This window comes from Amblyomma americanum, chromosome 1 (assembly GCF_052857255.1).
Source record: "Amblyomma americanum isolate KBUSLIRL-KWMA chromosome 1, ASM5285725v1, whole genome shotgun sequence".
Lineage (NCBI taxonomy): Eukaryota > Metazoa > Arthropoda > Arachnida > Ixodida > Ixodidae > Amblyomma > Amblyomma americanum.
In genome coordinates, this window is record NC_135497.1 from 92,591,482 (window position 1) to 92,611,932 (window position 20,451).

General features: G+C 44.5%; 1 protein-coding gene and 1 long non-coding RNA gene across 2 annotated transcripts in view; one reads left to right on the forward strand and one right to left on the reverse strand.

The window, feature by feature from the left end:
• Positions 1-247: 247 nt before the first annotated feature.
• Positions 248-20,451, reverse strand: part of Rab3GAP1 (RAB3 GTPase activating protein subunit 1) — a 190,796-nt gene continuing 170,592 nt past the window's right edge. The window contains exons 21-25 of the mRNA XM_077646206.1: positions 10,288-10,515; positions 8,974-9,070; positions 6,816-6,907; positions 1,970-2,266; positions 248-1,157 (exon numbers count right to left, since the gene is read on the reverse strand). Coding sequence (XP_077502332.1) covers positions 951-1,157; positions 1,970-2,266; positions 6,816-6,907; positions 8,974-9,070; positions 10,288-10,515 — 921 coding nt within the window. The 3' untranslated portion in view covers positions 248-950. The remainder of the gene's footprint in view (positions 1,158-1,969; positions 2,267-6,815; positions 6,908-8,973; positions 9,071-10,287; positions 10,516-20,451) is intronic.
• LOC144133889 (uncharacterized) lies at positions 15,613-17,157 on the forward strand. The gene is made up of 3 exons (XR_013315111.1): positions 15,613-16,340; positions 16,459-16,586; positions 17,103-17,157. It is a non-coding gene; the product is annotated as an uncharacterized LOC144133889 (long non-coding RNA).

Consider the following 20,451-nt stretch of genomic DNA (forward strand, 5'->3'; position numbering starts at 1 on the left):
CTTTAAGAATCGGTCCTTATATCCGAAGGCTTAAGGAGTGCAGCTACACGGCACAAATGCTGCGCCTTTGCTCCTAAGGGTCTTGGAGGCGAAGGCACCCGTTCGGGACCTTTGGAGCTCAAAGGCGCAGCCTTCGAGAACCTACGATCACAGTGACGTCCAACCTCAAGAAGTTAAAGCAATAAAAAAAATAGATGCAGCCAAGAACGTTTGAAAACATCTTTAAAAAATATGAAAGGTGTGTCTGGCTTTGCTTTTTGTACGGGTGTTTATATTTTATGCCCAGATTTCAAGACAGTAAAAGTGTTGCAGCAACACCGAGTGCCCCTGGTGGCCAAGGCAATACGCAAAACCTGCTGCTGCTGATGAGAATGGTTGTTGCAGTTCTTGTAAGGAAGCAGTTAGAATAAAAATTGTCTGCTCTTAAAGAATGAACAGAATTCCCCACTTTAATTTTAAAACAATCACTTCAGCTGCCTCGAGCACAGCAGCGGGTGCTAAGCCTCAACGACTGTTTCACCTTTGGGCTGCACCGTGTAGCTGCGTTGCGCTCCTTTGAGCCTCCACTCCTTTGGTGAAAAGAGGGGCATTTTCTGGAAAGGCCTTCGAGGAATGCCGTGTGACAGGGGTATAACACAGCTACTGTACCTTAAGTGTGTATTATTTCTTAACAAACAAAATATAAAATTATGTACTGAATACCATAATTATGCAAGCAAAACAGTTTCCTAAAGTGCTATCTAGGCTCTCAAGGGCAACAGAGGGCAGTTCAGAGGGAGCAACATGTTTCACAATAACCAAGTCGTGCCGCCACCAAAGCCTATTACAACCACTGGAAAAGTTGTGCCACCACCAAAGCCCATGATCACATGTTGAGAACAGGCCAGGACCGAACAAACAAAAAAGTTAAAATTTGTGAGTACTTCATAATATGCTTAGCTGGTTAGTTATTAGTAAAAAACTGTGTCATGAGTGAATGCGCCTGCCAGGCGGAAGTCGTTTCCTGCCATGACACAGAACATGCGCTGGGGGGTCGGTCTGGAGGCAGGTGTGGGCCGGCTGTGCCTGGTGCGCAGGATGTACTCGCGTGCCACTGGGCTGGGGAACTTGCATTCGCTGTCCTCTTCTGCCTCTGAGGCTGCGTCACTGTCCTGCAACTGAACGCAGGCGCAGTAAAAGACGCTCAGCGCATCAACAGTGAAGCAGGAATGAAGTAACCAAGCACAGACCACCTGCAGGCTACAATGAAGCAACTTCTGACAGGTGATATCTCTGGCATCCATTGAATTGGTCAGCGCATGAAATGACAATTTGTTTCTCAATAGCATCTCGCCAGGGATTCCAATTATACGCTTTTGTAATGATACTGGACTGAAACTGCAGCCCACAATACACTAGTGGAGGCGAGGAAGCTCCACAAACCAGTGACACGCCTAGTAAGCTAGCCACCTCTACCATCCTAGCTGGTTTTTAAGTTATTCCATTGTGAAGCTGGTACTGCTTGTAATAGAAGTTACATGGCTATTCAGTATCACAACTGTGTTTAGACCATCAATAGGATGATAAAATGATGGCAAGAAAAGGTAGTCTGAGACACACGAATCGCAGCATGGTGCCAAGACTTGACCACATTATTATGAGTTCCACCTTCATTTCTGCCACAGTGCAATGGACTTAGTACTTGCTTTGCACCTATGAGCAAGTCTGAATACCTCAATACAGTTCTCATTTCAGAAGTTCTTTTACCAATGCCATTAGCTGCTCCTCCTCCCATGTCATCATTTCAGGCAGCATTTATTAAATAAAGTCAGTAAACAGGTAAAAGCACCACAAGACAATCTAGAGGAGAAGATTTCAAGCCTGTGCCTGCTAATCAAAATGCTTGTAAACACTAGTTTCTGTTTCAGTGGAAGGTACAGCTAAAATGCTCGGAAAATAGAACATGAAAGACTGGTGCATGCTAACTTACCTTCAGAGAATCGACGAACAACTGAGACACCAGTTTCCCAACACTGCCTTTGCCAGCACCAGGTATGGAAACTTCAGGATTGTCAACGAGGTCCAGCACAAACTTATTAACATCAGTTTCCGCCTGGTTTTTTGAGCTGCTCAGGTGACTGGAGGTGGTGGAGGGCTGACGATGTGGACCAATGTCTTCAGGTGATGTAGCCCAAGAATCCGTCGAATTCTCACGGTAGAATTTTTTCCGGAGACTCGTACACCGTGCTACCGCTACTTCGGCCTCATACAGCAAGCTCAGAAGTTCCTGAAAATGATTGCACCACTTTAAAAAAAAGGTTAAAGGGAGGAATTTCTTGCTAAAACACATAACTTTGCTTGTGGCATGGAATCCATGACTTCGATTTTTCTTTTTCATGCCTGGACTTTGGTAAATTAAGAAGATTACCAGGCCATTCACTCTTTCCTTACCTTGCCCATTTAGCATTGGTCACACATGACCCATGAATACTGTATGTTCTTTCAAAGCTCTCAACACACTTTGATTGTTATTCCAAGAGTTATATAGTAACTGTAGTCAACTAAAAAAGACTTTGAATGAAGTCTAAGAAGTCAGCTTTCGAATTTAATACAATTATTATTTTTTTTCCACAATTAGGAGGCAAGATTTGACGTTGGTCTGAAGAGCACGGCAAGCAACTTTTCTTCAAAAGTATGGCAGACTCGCTGATTGTTGGGCCCTCCAGTAAATGGCATCAGTTCACGACTTAACGGGGTCTTGAGATGATATTTTTTGGGTGCTCATAGTAGCAGTGAGCCTGAGTATGATGCCAGATAATCTTATTTTAGTTCAGACGATGAAGCTCGTGAAAAACCAGCCAAGAACATAGATGCTATTAACCAGAAAACTTCACCTTTTGCCTGCGGTTGGTTTAAAAATTTTTTTGAGTGTAGGGGTGCTGTACATACCATATTTACTCGAATGTAACGCGAGTTTTTTTACTGAAAGTAGAAAGGAAATGTCACCTCCTGCGTTACAATCGAATACTAGGTTTAAAAACGCTATGAAGAGCACCAAACACACACTATTAAAATCATTTCATGTGTCAAACGTGTGCGTTGATCGTACTGGTCATTCGAAATCACGCACTCCAGCTCGCCGGTCAACCAGTACGCGAACCACAGGTCACAACTACTAGGACAAAGCGGCAACCTAAACGCAAAAAAAAAAAGCGACGCCAGTGACAAAAAGCCAACAAGAGTAGACACCAGCTAGAGTCACTGGCGCGATGAGAGGGCGCCACCTCTTGACGAATGCTCGCAACCTGTAGCGAGGTTGTGTTGCCTCCGTGACCGCAAAATGAAACAGCCATCTCGCAGGCACCGAGCGCTCGCAATCGCCGCCAAGACGCCAGCAAAGGAGCGAGCGATCCCACCGCCATCTGTCTGTTAATCCTTGCAACTGATGCAAAAACGTGGTCACGTGACTAACAGGCAGCAGGGCATGGAGCAGCGCGCTTTGTTTGCTCTTTCTCGTGTTTGGTGCCAGTGCGTGTAGTTGTGCGTTCCGTGCTTCGAGTGTTAGGCCTATCCCCATCAAACGGTCGAGTTGTCTTCAAGCGGAATGGCGTGCTCACGCGCTCAGTATACAGCTGGCTTCAAGCGCAACGCTATTCTGCTTGCTGAGAAAGTGGGAAATTCAGCGGCTGCAAGACGTCTGGACGTCAATGAATCGACGTTCAGGGGATGGAGGAAACATTGCGAGGAATTGTTTAACTGCAATAGCCTGCGAAAAGGATTTTGGGGGCCCAAGAAAGGCCGCTTCCCGGAGTTGGAGTGTCGCCTTGCAGAGTTCATTAGCGAGCAACGTTCCCGACTACTTGGAGTAAGCATTGAAATGCTTCAGTGCAAAGCACAGGAGCTTGCGTGGGATACGGGTTTGACCCAAAACCAGTTTAAGGCATCACGAGGCTGGGTGCAAAAGTTTATGCGAAGGGCCGGGTTCTCCCTTCGACGCACGACTTCTATTTGCCAGAAGCTGCCCGGGAGGCTGCCCGGGGAGTCAAAACTTCGAGAGTTCCAGCGCTACGTCATCGATCTTCGTCGCTCTACCAACATGCCACTTGGACATATCGGCAATGCCGACCAGACCCCCGTGTATCTGGACTTGCCTATGTCCAGAACAGTGCGCAAGTCTGGTGAGCATGAAGTCCGCCTTAGAAGAACAGGCAACGAAAAAAATCAGATAACCGTTATGCTGGCATGTTTGGCTGACGGCCACAAGCTCCCTCCATTCATCATTTTTCGCCGGAAGACGATCCCTAAGGAAACTTTCCCGAAAGACGTTATCGTGCGCTGTCACAAAAAAGGTTGGATGGACTCGAATCTTGTCATAGATTGGATTCAAAGCGTGTGGGACCGAAGGCCAGGCGCATTGCTGCATCCGGAAGCAATATTGGTTCTGGACTCTTTCCGAGGTCACCTGACACCCGGCGTCAAACAAAAGCTACAGCGTGACCGAACGCATCTCGTTATACCGGGTGGCATAACCTCCATTCTCCAGCCTCTGGACGTTTGCATGAACAAGCCCTTCAAGGATCGCTTGCGACAATTATACTGGGAGTGGATTGAAAGCGGATCAACAACAACACGTGCAGGTAGGCTGAAATGGCCAAGCGCATCTACCGTTGCCCACTGGGTTTCAGCAGCCTGGTACGGGCTGCCTCATGATTTGGGCTACCACGCATTTAAGAAATGCTCAATTTCAAATGCTCTAGACGGAAGCGAGGACGACCTGCTGTGGGAGGCAGCTAGTGACCAAGAAGAGTCAAGCTGTGATCATGACAGTGACGGCGACAACTGCCGTGAGGATGAAGGTGTATAGAAATGCCTGTCTGGCTTGTATTTCAATAAAGTTGTCTTTGACCCTCAGAACTGTGCGATGTCGGTTTCTCGCGCCACATTCGGGTTCTTTCGGTTTTTCTGTCGCACGCCCGAAGTCTACCCTCGCGTTACAATCGTAGTTTCTTTTTTTTTCACACCAGAAAAGTCGACCCTCACGTTACAATCGTGGTCGCGTTACATTCGAGTAAATACGGTATGTAGAGGTGTAGGCAAGATTATGACCGTTATTTGCAGCATGTCTACGTAACGTGACAAAGACTTGTGGCATCCAGGCCAGCAATGTGTACTGTTTTGCCTTACATGAGATCTGCATCTCGCTATAGCGATATGCAGTAAAGCCGATGGCACTATACATACCTGTAAACTGCTCAGGCCAATCACTAAGTGGGTAGTGCATTTTTGACAGACGGTGTACATCATACCATTGTTGTGCCTTTTTTTAAAACATGACAGGACCTCATACCACTTATCAGAGCTGGCCACGATACTTGAAGAAAGTATTTTCAAAACCGATACCCTCAAAAATTGTATTTCCAATAATGATACAAGATACCGAACCAAAACTGATTTGATACAGATACTTGATACAGCATTGTCGATACTCCAATACACCACTAGATCACCAGTATTAATAAAGCTGGTAATAAGATTTGCTAAGTTAAGAAATTTCTCCGTGGTTTCTGGAATTTTTAGTGTATTTGATATAGCGCACTGTATTTGAAAGGGTTTAAATGAATCCGACCGCACGGATTTCTCCAATTTCTTTAAGCTTCACTGTCAGCGCAGCTGGTTTTGTTAAAACTTTAGCACAGCAATAAAGCCATGGTGACACTGAAATGATCATTTCCATAAGCAGCCTAGCAAAATCTTTTTTTAAAGCTAACGTTCTTCATGCGAACTTGTCTCTGAGCACCGACTACATACAAATAAACTTGCAACTGTTTCTGATGCTCATCGTTTTATACTGTAGTATTTACCGGTTACCTTTGCCCTGAACTAAAAGGTGCAAGCACCGTATTCTTGGGAAAGCTGACCAGTTATTACCCCTGCACTATATTTAACAGACATTTGAAGTTTAACATTCTTCGTTAAAGGCTAGAAGAAAAACAACAAAGAATAAAATGGCTAGAAGTTTTTATTAGGCAAAACATGTATTGCTAATCTCTGTTGTTTAGACTTTTTTTTTTACTTTTTATCAATGAATTGTTGAATTTTTACAAACCGATAAGAGTAAAGCATAGCCACGCTGACACGTGGATCCTCGATGTATAGGTAAGAAACTCAAATTTTACTAGCACATCTTGAGAACTGCAATTTGTTGTAGCGTTGGTCCTACAAATGAAAGGAATGCATCAGCTGATGCATTTGATGCTGCCAATGCTGATGACCCTAATTGATCTGTGTGTGGAAGAGTGTGTGATGTTTATCGTGCTTACAAAGCAAACAACAAATGTTCTGTAAACTCCTCAGCATGAAAGGGAAAGTCTTCCATTTCTGTTGTCAACCGCTGAAACTTGAATAGGCACAAAGGGGTGTTGTTTCTACCATAATGGTGAACCTGTCTCCTTGTCCCTTCTTTCACCGAATATACCTATGTCATTTGTCTGCCAAACAACAAACGTAGGAAGAAAGATGACTGACCAGGCTAACGGCATTGACATCGTATCTTCCTAATTATTTTCTTTTCTTCAATGCGTTACCAGCTGTGTGCGAGTGCCGCTGGCCCAAAGTCTGACTAGGAGCAGCCTCGAAATCTACGGCACACTTCTCTTTTTTTTTTAGTATTGAGTATTGTTAAAATACACAATACACTAAAAATGTATTTTTTATAGCATTACTTCAATACTTTCAGTTTTGGCAAGAGATACCTAATACTCATACATAAATTATATTGAAGAATAGTAGTAACGAAGATACATGCATCTTTGATACTGCTCATGCCTGCCACTTACCTTATACTTGGGTTCTTTTCCTCTGAGCTGCGAAGCCACTTTCGTTACAGTTTGCTCCAGGAACGTTGTCAAAGAACGAGGACCTTCGTGGGCTAAGCACAAAATAAAAGTGAGGAATGTTACAGGTGCTTCAGTATCTTCACCTGTATGCTAGCAGTAGAAAATTTAAAGTTCATAAAACAGCAGTGCTGTATTAGCCACTAACTGTTAATCTTTATCTGCAGCGTCCCACACTTGTTATGGCAAAGCACTCAAAAGAGGGCTGCACTATTCGAGCATAAAATCAGTGCATTGCTGGCATCTGCAGGCATACTGTGAGTAGAAATGTTAATTAATCAGTTAGCAGACAACTTCTGCTCTAGAACATTTCAGTAGCAATCACTGGACATATATTTCCTTTCCTTAAATTTTCTTTTTTAGTGGGGGCAAAAAAAATGCATGAAAAAAAAAACATTTTCACCATGAGCACCTGCTATAACGCTGCATGCTGTATTCACACACCTGACATTTTCAAGCCCAAGCAACTGAAGTTGAAAATGTATGCAAGCAGCCTTAAAGAACTATAGACACCTGGTTTTTGTTTCAATTATAAATTATTTCAATTCAAATTCAATTGTAAGTTATATAGCAGTCACAGGGAAATACCATGCGGTGATTAATGTATTCTAATGTTTAATGCATCATTTGAAAGGACAAAACACGCAGCTAAAATTAGGTGTCAGTAGTACTTTTATACCACTCTACTCTAGCATTTAAGTCACTTAATAAAATGTACTGAAATACTCGTAAAATTTCTAGAAAGATTCTTTCACATTAGGAGAAAGATTCTTTCACATTCTTTCACATTTTTACCCTCTACAAGGTACTATTTGAAAATTTTCAATTGTGTCACACAGCTAAATGGTTAATTAGCAAATCAGACAGAAGCTTGCTCAGACACAGAAGGCAATGCAATGAATGATCAACAATGCTTGCTATGTGTTTCATACCTGAAAATTGAATAAGTTTAAACTTTTTAAACATGGTTAAATTTATTTAAGGGGGACACAGATTTAAAATTGTGAAAAATCACCAAAAAGTCTGTTTTTTAAAATTAATGTTATCCGCTCACATGCCTCATTTTCTATGCTGACCCAAAGTTTTACTGAAATCCAACAAGAAGTACTCTAATAATAATAATAATAATAATTGGTTTTTGGGGAAAGGAAATTGCGCAGTATCTGTCTCATATATCCTTGGACACCTGAACTGTGCCGTAAGGGAAGGGATAAAGTAGGGAGTGAAAGAAGAAAGGAAGAAAGAGCTGCCGTAGTGGAGGTCTCCAGAATAATTTCGACCGCCTGCGGAACTTCAACATGCACTGACATCGCACAGCACACGGGCGCCTTAGCGTTCTGCCTCCATAAAAACGCAGCCATGGTCGGGTTCGTCCGCGGCGGCTGCGTTTTCATGGAGTCATGGTTTTCATTGAGAAGTACTCTAAATAAAATGTTTCGTGAACCGCTGTGGCACTGCATATTGGGGAAACCCTAAAAATATGTTTTTATTTTTCCATTCGGGTTTTTTGACTAGGTGCTCATCTTGTGGAGCAGATTTCTTCATGACCGTTTTGTCTATTTTGACCCCATTTATTTTTCAGCACTCACAGAGCTCTACTATACATGATAACAATAACTGTTTTTCATTTTTATGTATTGCAGATTTTTGGTGTGACATCTTGTTTTAGACATGTCTATTCCAAATATGCAAAAAATTTATGTTGTGGAAAAAAAAAAAATCTAAGATTGCCACCACATGTATCTTGCATACAGAAATGCATTCAATACTGAACCAGTATTCTACCACATTTTGTCGAGTCAGCTGGCTTTCCACATGGTGTAGATAAGAACAAAATAGTAGAAGAGGTTCTTTAGATAAAATGCTGAAATTTTGAAAACATTACTAACATGCAGAAAAGAAAGAAAAATGTCATGCAGTGCATAAAATTAGTTATTTATAGTCATTTCTTGCACTATCCGAAAACAACTTTCCCATCAGCAATGAACACTACCAAAATTGTGCTAGTCTGTAATCAGCTCGTGCGAACATAAGAAATGACTGACATGCAAATGTCTATAACAGCTATGCTATGCACTGTGGAAAAAGCAATTATACTTACCATGATCAATGATGTGTGCTAAGGCACAGTGAATTAGAATGGGCATCAGAAGCTTCACAATCTCACGTGGGTGCAGTGACAGCAGATAGTATAGTACCTGAATAATAAAACTGGGTATCAGTGATGCAATGAGAAAGGCTACCAGATCTGACCAAAATCTAACAGGGTCGAAGACTGTGCAACACGTGTATCTTTGGAATGGAGATTTTTGTCCCCACAATTGTTTAAGTCTCCCACCTTGAAGCTTTCTCTGATTAAAGGGGCCCTGCGATGCAAATCAAGCATGTTGTTTTATTTTTTTGCATGCATAGTATGGTGCATGGTGATGTCTTAAGGCCAAATGACATAGCCGAAATAGTAACATTTAATATTTTATTCTGCTTCAAAAACGCTCATTTAGGGCAAATGATCTAGACTGAACTTGATTCTTTAATACTTGGGAAATGAATCCGAAACATAATGTATGAGAATATTGCATGCTTTTTGCATAAGAAGCAAACTGAAAAGAAGCACTACAAGCAAATGAAAACTAATGAGAATAATTTAAGGGCGACATTTTACATTTCACTTCAAACTATCATGGAGCAGAGTGAAAAAAAAACAGCCAACAGACACCGTAGCCAAAAATATGGACAGAAGAGAACAGGACATGGAGAGCGTGGGCAAGGGGTAAGTTTTCCAACCCCATCACTAAAGGGATTACAAGCAGGTATGAGGGAGCCCTTCTGTGGTCCCATCTTTTAGTCACATTTGCTCCAACAGTGAGCAAGTGTGTATATGGAATGCTGGCACTATCAAAATGCATGGCTGCAAGGAGCCCTTGCAAGGCAACAATGGAATCCAAGCTTCCACTGCGTATGTGCAAGGCACGCTTCTGATTGATAGCACCTAACCTCAGCAATGGGCGAGTGAAATGGGATGTCTTTAACAAGCACTGACATCACACAGCAGACAGGCATTAGTGCAATTCGCTTCCATCGAAATGTAGCCATTACAGCTGAGGTTTGATCCCACTACCTTGGGCTCCGCAGTAGAATGCAATAGCTGTTGTGACACCACAGCGAATGAAGGCGGTACCATAATCACACTGAAATCAATTGGTGCACTGGGGCTTTAATACTGAGGAGCACTGCTCGAAGTCCTTACCACTAGTGCAAACCCAACAGTACCAAAGCCTATAGAAATGCAGTGAAAACTACAGGCACATTCGATTCTTCAAAACTTCACAATTACTACTATGTATTTGCATTAAATGGACAGCACTTGAAGATGAGCACACGCTACTCAACAAAGAGGCACGCCACAGAGACATACCTTCTCAGCTTCCTTGGTGTCATCGAAAAGGCGCTTTTGGCGGTGTGCTGGCATAGGCTGTGCTGTCTCCCAGACCTCCTGCCAAGTGTTGCCGGGCAACTGCATGCGGTGGCTCAGGTGGCCTTCCTCAATTACTTGCCCGGTTGCCTGGTCCACCAGTGGAGCCACCCAGTCACGTGGGGAGTACCACCGCACAAAATCACTCAGCGATGCTCCTGGGTTGGCTGCCTGGATTCAACAGTGAAAACAGTACATTCCAATCTTAGAGACCTTTCCCAGCCTATGTTATCACCACATGTGTGACCAACATGCTACACAAAGAAATATGGCTTGTGACAGCATGATGCAACAGGTGTGAGGACTGCTTTAGTCACAGAAAGAAAAATAGCAACACTAGCTTACCAGTTTAAAAACAAGCTTACTGGTGAAAATATGCATACAAGAAACAAAGACAAGTGTGGAGATCAAATTGAGAACCTGTATCCAGGCTGTGCCCTTTGATATACTGCTTGCAAACATGGAGGTGTGTGTACGAAACAGGGGTTTCCCCAGGAATTGAAATTAAGGGGGTGGGGTGTCTAAATGTGTAGGGTTGGGGGGGGGGGGGGGGGGGGGGGTAGAAGAGAAGCGGTAATCATTTGGAATTTTTATTTTTGTCGATATGTCGTGCCGGACTAGCGACACATATGCTCCAACATTCATGACAAAGATTGCTTCCCTTTACACAAGGACTAAACTTGTATTTACGAACAGACAAAACTAAAGAACAAGGACTGCATAAACTGTCTTCTGAAAATATGTGGCAGTTCAGACTACTAGCAATATAACTTATAAAGAAAACTAAACTAACCGTTCAGCACCACTCGGGTAATACAGACGTAGAAAACGCTGTAAAATGCACACCTGTGCACTATGCACAACAGATCAACTGGTCTTGAAAGTACTGCCGTGTTCAGAAACAGAAGAATCCCTGGAGGGTACTTCGCTTAAGTATCTGAGCATCCAACGATGCAATGATTCATGCAAGACATTGTGAGACCCTATGACTGCAAGCGCGCTGATCTATGCCGCCGCTCGACAACACGCCATAGGCTTCCATGCTTCCTCTGGGTGTCACCACGCAGCGCCAACGTCTTGTTGCACGCTTCTCATGCTTGCGTCCTGGCCATGGTGCTTTGAAACCTCGGTGGTTGTTGCATTTGCCATACATTCTTACGTATGGAAGGCATGGTTTCTTACACCACAAGCCAGCTATGGCCGATGTGTCCTTTCTCATGTATGCCCTTCTTCCAGAGCTATTAAACAGAATTCCCCGACATGTGTAAAAAAAAATTCCCTATGAATTACGGGGATGCCTTCAGGAAAACAAGGGGGTGTGTAAGGTGAGATGTTTCAGCAGAAGGAAGTAAGTTTAAATGGTTCATAATAAAACTGTTCACTTCCTAAAGATAATTTTCTCTTCCATTCCACTGCGTAGTGTATGGACACAACGCATGCCTCAGGCTGACCTCTCTGCTGTTGCTTGTAAATGAACAGCCTATTTCTACCTTCAGCTAAATGAGCTGTTAAAAAAGCAGGTGTCATGTACTTCCAAAAACTGAACTTCAACTGCAGGACACAAACATTTTCATACCCACACAAACATTTTCATACCCTCAAATATGCCTATAACAAGGCTGTGTCCAAAGAGGATGCTATGCAAAAAATTCTGAGGGCACTTAAGCCTGCTTACGTGGAGGAATGCGAAAGCATGTCTTTGATCATGAAAACAGGTTTTTGAGGAAAGAAAAAGGTGCAGTTGCTCTCACATCTCCACATCTCGGTGGACACCTCAGTCGCACCTTAAAGCATGCAACTGAAGCTGTATATGTCATTAGTCCGAACCACTGTCACAAGCTAGCCTCCAACTTGACTAAAACATGTAAGCTACTGTATATGCAAAGAGAAATGCTATGACACCACCCGGTATGCTGTACGACGAATGGTTTCTGAAAATTTTGGTACGGATGTAGTCGGGAATGCTGCCACCACATTGAGGTCAGCTAGTGATGCCATCGCTGGGATTTCATCTACACCCTCATGGATTGGGGGTTGGGGATTGGGGTACATATAAGAACAGGCATGTAGCTTACTTGGAAGTGTTGTAGGCGTTACCAAAAAAAAGTAACTAAATATGTTACTCGTTACGAAAAAAAAAAGGAACGTGTTACCGTCCTATGTTCGCTACAAAAAGAGGTAACGTGTTACTGTTACCGAAAAAAAGTACTGCACGTTACTTTGCCGTTACTCCATTGTTATAAATTTTAATCAGTACGTATTCATTGCAAGAACACATGATAACAATTTTATAAAGCTCATATTTCACATAAAACTTCTAGCCCGAACAACGATTTCAGCCGAAATCCTGATTTAACGAGAATACTTTGCACAAATGTGCAGGAGCTTAGCAACGTTACAGTGGCCTAAAGTTGCCTTTAGAGTTACGTGTGATGGCTTCTAACTCTGTGGCACATGGTGAAGCCATTTTCTGAACATGACACTAAACACAAAATGACACCTCAGTGGTTAGGGCGCTCGGCTACTGATCCGGAGTTCCCGGGTTTGAACCTGACCGCGGCGGCTGCATTTTTATGGAGGAAAAACGCTAAGGCGTCCATGTGCTGTGCGATGTCAGTGCACATTAAAGATCCCCAGGTGGTCGAAATTATTCCGGAGACCTCCACTACGGCACCTCTTTCTTCCTTTCTTCTTTCACTCCCTCCTTTATCCCTTCCCTAATGGCGCGGTTAAGGCGATATATGAGACAGATACTGCGCCATTTCCTTTCCCCAAAAACCAATTATTATTATTATTATTATTATTATTATTCAATTCTAACATCACAAAGAAAACATTGCTGAACTCAACAAATTTATAGTAATTCTGAAAAATGTTATGTTCCAAAATTCTCGGCATGCTTCCACTCATTAAAGAGTTGTGTGTGTGAGTGGTTTGCAAAGGGGAGGTTGGTGAAGGCAAGTGTGTGAATGCTTGTTCGTGCTAGTGTTTCGTGCTTTATGGGTATTCTGTCCTTTTCTTTTAGTTGGGTACGTCATCAAGGGCAGGTGTTTTGTGGCATTCATGCGAGCCGAGCCGCAACAAGGGTCTGTCGAGAGTACCTGTACATTTTGTTTATTTGCAACATCACTTTAGGGGCTCCACGCTTTTCTTTTTCTAAAGAAGGCGGCGGAGGTGGGGACAATTGGAATAAAAAGTAACTCACCTCATGTTACCGAAAAATGCTAACGTAAGTATGTTACACGTTACAGTTCCGAAATGGTAACGAACACGTTACTAAGTTACCGAAAAAGTAATGCATTACCGGTAACACCATTACTTGTAACGTGTTACCAGTTACAGAAAAAAAGTAATGCGTTACCGGCAACGCCGTTACTTGTAATGCGTTACCGTCAACACTGCTTACTTGCCATGTGGCCTGAATGAACTCTTTGCAAACATCTGCCACGTGACTTGGTATGACGGCACACTCATATGATGTCATCACTAATTATACTTATTACTCTTTGGCATTGCTTAATTATATTGATTAGCACTGATTATGTGTGTTAATTATAACTATATAATTATGTCAGTTATTGTTAATTGATGATGTAACATCTTCATCACGACATATTACACCATTCACAAGTTTCCCATCACGACATATTACACCGATCATGTGACATGGCATGACATCAACTTGTGATGTCTCATGGTGCCTTTTTGTGGCATGACCTTGAAAGTGAGCCATATGCATTCGCATTAAGAACTGAATAATTTCTAAAAATATAAAGTAATTCAGCTCAAAGACACAAGGTAAAAAAAAGATGAGGACCACTATTTTCTAAAATGAATTGGACAATTTACAATTAGCCAATTCTTTCAGTAACCGATTTAGTAACTTGTGTCGAGGGACTGTAGATGTATGCATACTTGCAGGTGTACACCTTTGCATGCCATGACAGAAAAATCCGAATTTGTCATCCAACGGAAAACTGCTACTTGAGTAAAATGTCCAATAAGGTGCTAATGGGTTAGAAGTAACCACATGTAGCATCCCATTACTAGAGTTACAGATTTTCAAGGTGCATTTTAAGGGTGCTTAATTAATTATTGCTTAATTATTACCCATTAAATATGAGCCATAAATACAATATCATGTCATCTTTAACAATAGTATACCTTTGTTCAGTTACGAATTGTTTTTATAGTCAGATAGAACTCAAGAATGCAGTGGCAAAAGAGGCCCTCCAGCCAATGGCAACGATAAGTTCTTGCGACGTCATGGTTAGTCCCCTAGTGTGAAATCACAGGAGACTGGCAAGCACGCCCGTTAATTGGGAATAACTGCAACAACATGACAATCATCAACATCACTGGCTGGAGGGTCTCCTCTGAGGGTCATTGCTGCTGCATTCTTGAGTTGTACCCAACAATAATTACTACCTATTAAAAATGAGTCAAATACAATATAATGAGATCTTTAACAATAGTGCACCTTCTTTTCAGTTACAAATGGTTCATGCCCGTCAATATGGCAGCAGTCAAATGAGGGCAATTTTGTATTGCCATATCTTTCTTACAGATGTGCCAGAGCCAAAGCATCATCTTAAAGGTGCGTTTATACTCTAACGTAGCGCGCGCGACCGGCACAGCGACGTCACGTTGGCGAAAGCGTGACCCTCTACAATCCAGCAGCCCTCGACCACAGGCGCGGTTGGCGGCTTCCAGCGCACTTCGACGCGCCATTTCGCGCTGAGCACGCCAGCCGCCGCCGGCCCGACCAGACCGGTTCGTCCTCTCGTCGGGGCACGGCCGGGCTAGAGGCGGGGCGCGCGCGCGAAGCAGAACGCTCGTCTCGAGACCGGCCGTGATCGGGGCTGCGCTGCTTCGAGAATCTACGACAGATGGCGTGTCGAACATTCTGCGCATGCGCTTCTTCAGGCGAAGCCGCTGCGCCTCGTCGGAGCGGTTGGGCTGTAGGAGGGCCTGGCGCGGCGTCGCCAGCCGCGTTTATACTCCGTGGCGCGCGCGGCACGGCGACGTCACGTTGGTCAAAGCGTGACCCTCTACACTCCAACGGTGCTTGACCGCCGACACGTTCGGCGGCAACTTGGAGCATGTGCCTATTTCGCGCCCAGACCGGTTCCGCCTCTCGTCGGGCCACGGCCGGTCTCGAGATGAGCGCGCGCTTTTGTTCTTAAGGCGGAACCGCATGGCGCGATTTCAGGCGCGATTGACGCGCGGATGGTGGGACGCGTGCGTCATTTTGACGCGTGCCCAGGGGCGCGATTACGGATCAGTCTCAATCGAAATTGTCTCAAAAAGTATATCATTTGCCGCTCTCCTATTGGTCGGCGGCCATTTTGATTTTTTTCGTCACTGACTGACGTCGTAAATGGCGCAGAAGTGGTGACGTTGGCCATCTAATTATGCGGGCAGATTGAGACGATTTTTTGAGACTGGAAAAAGTAGTATCAACACGTTTGAGACAGAAAATGGCGGCTGTTTACATCGTCGTATACGCGGGTGACCGCGCGAGCAACGGTGTCGGAGGGTGCATGAAGACGACTTTGACGCGCGGGAGAGTTATTTCGAGGAGACTGCGCAGTGTCTGTGCGACGAACTCGCCGTTGAACTGGGAAGTGCGCGGGTGAGTGCGCTGTCAGTGGAGCGGCAGGTGCTGTGCGCGCTGCGCTTCTTCGCCTCCGGTGGGTTTCAAGGCGCCGTTGGAAATGAAGAAAACGTCGGCGCAGCCCAACCGACTGTGAACAAGCCTTTGCGGCGGGCAGCGGAGACCAATGTCAACGTTGGGTCACAGAAGGGGAGTGTTCGCTTTCCGAGGAGACCCGAGGAGAAGGCGGCGGCGAAGGAGGGTGTCCTTTGCCTAAACGTTCGCCGCGGCAGCATCTCCGGCGTCGTCGGGTGTGTCGATTGGGCACTCATCACTATCAAGGAGTCTGGGGGCAGTGCTGCGAACGAGCCGCAAGCGGTTCTACGCTGCGGACGTAATAGTGAGTATACCTCGGCCACTGTTTTTGACCGCATGAGTTCAAGTGCTACAAGTGCATGAGCTACAAGTGCGGGCCTCGGCAGCGAGAGTGAGTACGGGCTGTGCTTGTTTTTTCTCAGATCTGTGGCGCGAACATGTGCATCCTGGCCGTGGACTCGCGCTGACCCGGATCCTTCCGCGACGCGTTTGTCTGGCGGCATTCCGAGGCGGAGGAAGGCCTGCTGGACGACGGTGATTTTTTTTCTGGGTAAGCAGTAAAATAGCCGTGTCACCCGTCGGGCGAACTCAGTCACATCTATTGAGCTCCAGCACTATGCATTTGGCCGGATCTGCTAAAGCTACAAGAATCAGTCTGGACAGTTACACAAATGCAGACACTTTACAGTATGATACAGTGTATTGCCACACTTTCCTTTTGTTAAATATAATTGCAGCAGAAACACAGGACACATATTACATTGTTGAAATGCGTAGCCTTTCCTGTTGAAGAAACCAAAGCAAAATGCACCTGACAGCGCTTGTGTTTTGTAAGCAATCATAGCGCATCATTTATATGAATATGGTGGTAAAAGACTGACCTTACAGTAGTGCTCACTTATACATCTAAATCCTGCATGTATGTATGCTCTTGAATGTCATATTCAGCAAAGCCTGGATGTGGGCTACTTGGCGTGAGTTTTCTACTGTATAGCAGAGTGTCCTGTAATGCTGTTGAGATCACTGAGAAAGGACATGCTTAGCTGCATCATTTTTTGTTATGCAGGAGACTATGTCTACCCACTGGAGCCATGGCTGCCTGCACCAGTTGCACGACATTACGGACCTGACTCAGCAGAAGGCCTGTACAACACGCCACATGCTTTCACACAATTTGTGGCTGAGCGCTGTATTGGTGTGCCGAAGAGCTGCTTCCGTTGCTTTCAAGGGCACCGGATGCACCAGTGCCAGGGGAAGTGGACAGTGCGCATCATCACTGCACGTGCTGCACTTCACAGCCTCTGTTTGGATGTGCCCATATCATGCACTTCACAGCCTCTGTTTGGATGTGCCCATATCACCAGAGGGTGCAGGCGACACTGCCTCTGACCCAGATAACAACGGGCCACCTCTAAATGGTGGCTGCCTCGTACAGATGGGATCCCTCCTCACCTGCCTCCTGAGAAGAGCATGCGGTGCTGTACTTTTGGCCTCTCTAGGACGACCCGTCTCCAGAGGAAGGCGTACCGAGGGATGGTGCAGCGGCAGTTGCGATGGAAAATCTAGCGTCCAGAGACGACTCACCATGCTGGCATAGAGAGTCATATCAGGCACTCTTCCCCTGTTGCCACTGTCATTTCCTTGTGTCATTGCACAACACACATCTGCAAGTGTGTGAGCAATTGTGTGATGTGGTTGTGCCCTTGGCCAACCTGTGTGCAGCGAGAAGCCAGCAGTGACAAACAAGTGCCCCCCACCGGCTGCCACTTCATTTTCAGTGTGTTTGCTAGTATATCTTCCAGTCCCTCAGCAGCGTGTTGCACAGTCTCTTCCTGAAGACGGAAAAGGTGTTGAAGCAGCTCGCCCAATTTCTGAAAAGCATCATTTTGAACTCTCTTTTGTCAATGCTTATGTCAGCCCACCTGCCCCTTCTCTGCTGTCTCCTTCCAGCTTGGTGGAGTGCCTGTGGTCATTACCTGTGTGACGAACATGCATGAACCAAACGTGTAGTGCTGGAATAAGGCATGAAATATTTGTGATGCTTGTTGGAATCAAAAAGCTGTTTTTTATTGCATCATACATTCAGTAAGCGCGTTTATTTTTTTAGGCACAGCATTTGACACGAGTGTTTCTATTGCAGAAAAGGCAGTGTACATACAAGCATACTTTACCTTGATGTACAATTACCGTATGGCATTTCTGAGTGCAGTTAAGAAAAAAAACCTGAAAAATTGAGTTCAAAGTGCATGTTTTCTTTCATACAGAGGCTACCTGTACAATAAATATGGCATAGTACAGTGTACATGATGCATTTTCTGGACTACAAAACATTTTGGCACATATAAGTAGTGTAAATACCAAAGCTAAGCTTTTAGCGTAATGGTGTGTGGCTAGGGGTTTCGCTCTGTGCTAAAAGCTGTACCTACTGCAAGGAAACCGCTGTACAACAATGCATAATAAAGATTGTAAGGTGCAGTGGCTACAATGACTGCTGAATGACTAGAACATCTTCACTGATAGACAAAGATGTGTAAACATCACAGACACATCATCAAGGAGATGGTGTGTGATTAGAGGTTAGTTTACAATCACAAATCATGCAATACCGTTACTGGAAATGCTCTACAGCTCTAAGAATATACAGGCAGCTCCATTGTGGGAAATTTTGAGCACTCGGTTATTGCCCCATAAGTGACACCTAGCTTGGTTTGCGTAACACAGGGCTATGAAGTCTTGTCCATGATGACACGAGACGGTGACAATGCCGAATGGCCGGACAAGCTCCTTGTGCTATCATATAACATGTGTGATAAGTGCAACTGCTTTCAAGCTACTTTTCGCCTAGGTATTTAATGTCCTAGTCATTTTCAACTGGCTGTTCCCTTTCAAACTGGAGTGGCCTGTATACAGGGTGTCTCAGATATGATGGACCATAATTAAAAAAAAAAAAACAAGTGGTCTTCCGACCTGAAGGGAAGTGCATGTTAGAAGCTATGCAAAGTATTTAAAGCCCTTCAAACACTGCCCTCACCAAACCCAATTATACCAACATCACTCCGCCTGCTGAGCAAAATACAATATTACACATCACTGCCCTGTCCTACCTACCTCACTGCCCTGGATCATATGCAATTCAAGCGCTGTGTACCAGCAAACATGAACAAACTTGCTCAACATTCTGCCCAGTTGCAATTAGCCTCTATACAAGCAAACTACTTATTTCCTGGTTGACCCTGGATCTACTACATGATCAGTAAATAACGTTAATGGAACAAGCTCGTTCTCTCCTCGGTGACAATAGCAAAGTTATCAAGTCAAGTGCTTCCTTTCTCTCTAAACAAAGTGGAGCATAAACATCACAATTTCTGCATCTTGCACAGGAAAAAAAAAGAAACTACGGCAACAACTGAACATAAACCGAACGGAGCTACAAAAATACAAACGGAACATCAAGTGCTTAGCCCGATGTGGGCGGCAACACTTGGTTACGAGGCAGAAGAGTGCTGCCACAGAGGCAGGCCGTGTCGGCTCTCATTTCCCGCACCGAGATTGCAAGCTATCAGCAGCTGCACCTGTCTGTCGGCAGTTGCTTCTATGTGATGAAGAAAATAAACAGAACCACACGTCACTCGGTGATCGATAGGCGCCGACCGAGAACACAGACTAAAGTTGTCTTCGCCGATTTTCAAGCCCAGCGCTCCTTGTAAGTTGATCTGCGCAGGCCCGTAGCATTCACTGCCTTCAATCAGATTTTTCTGCACACTTCAGACATCCGCAAAGTGCCTTGATTTTAGACGACACGCAAAAAATCAGGAACTAGCCGTGGAATCAGCTGTTTTCTTGCACGCCGCCATGTTCACGCGATACCACTGCCAGCGCGCCCTCATGGCAAAAGAAGTTAACCTGCAGCAAATTTAATTGCAAAATTGAAAATGCCTCTAATTTTCCCTCGTGTTGTTGAGATTGCAACACAGTTTACTACCAAAATAAAACATTCCTTGTTTTCTTCATTGCGGTTTTGTTCATTTTCAGACTAACATGTTCACGCTATACCGCTGACAGCACACCTTCGCGGCAAAAAAAGTGACTGAACAGCAAACTTAATTGCACAAATGAAAACACTGGTTCTTTTGCTTGGTGCTGTTGGGTTTGAAATACAGTTACTTAGCAAAATAAAACATTACTCGTTTTTATTCACTGCGTTTTTACTGCAAAACATTAGTCTACGGTCCCTTGTCGTGCGATTAGTGGTTTCGGGGCGGAGCCCACCGCCTCCTTGCTCCGCATTGGTCGATTCGGCGGTCGGCATTTCTCGGTGTCGTCATTTTGACGTCACTGTCTCAATATTGAGACAGTTTTTTGAGACTGATCCGTAATCGCGCCCCAGTATGATCCGTCACGAAATCGCGCCGCCG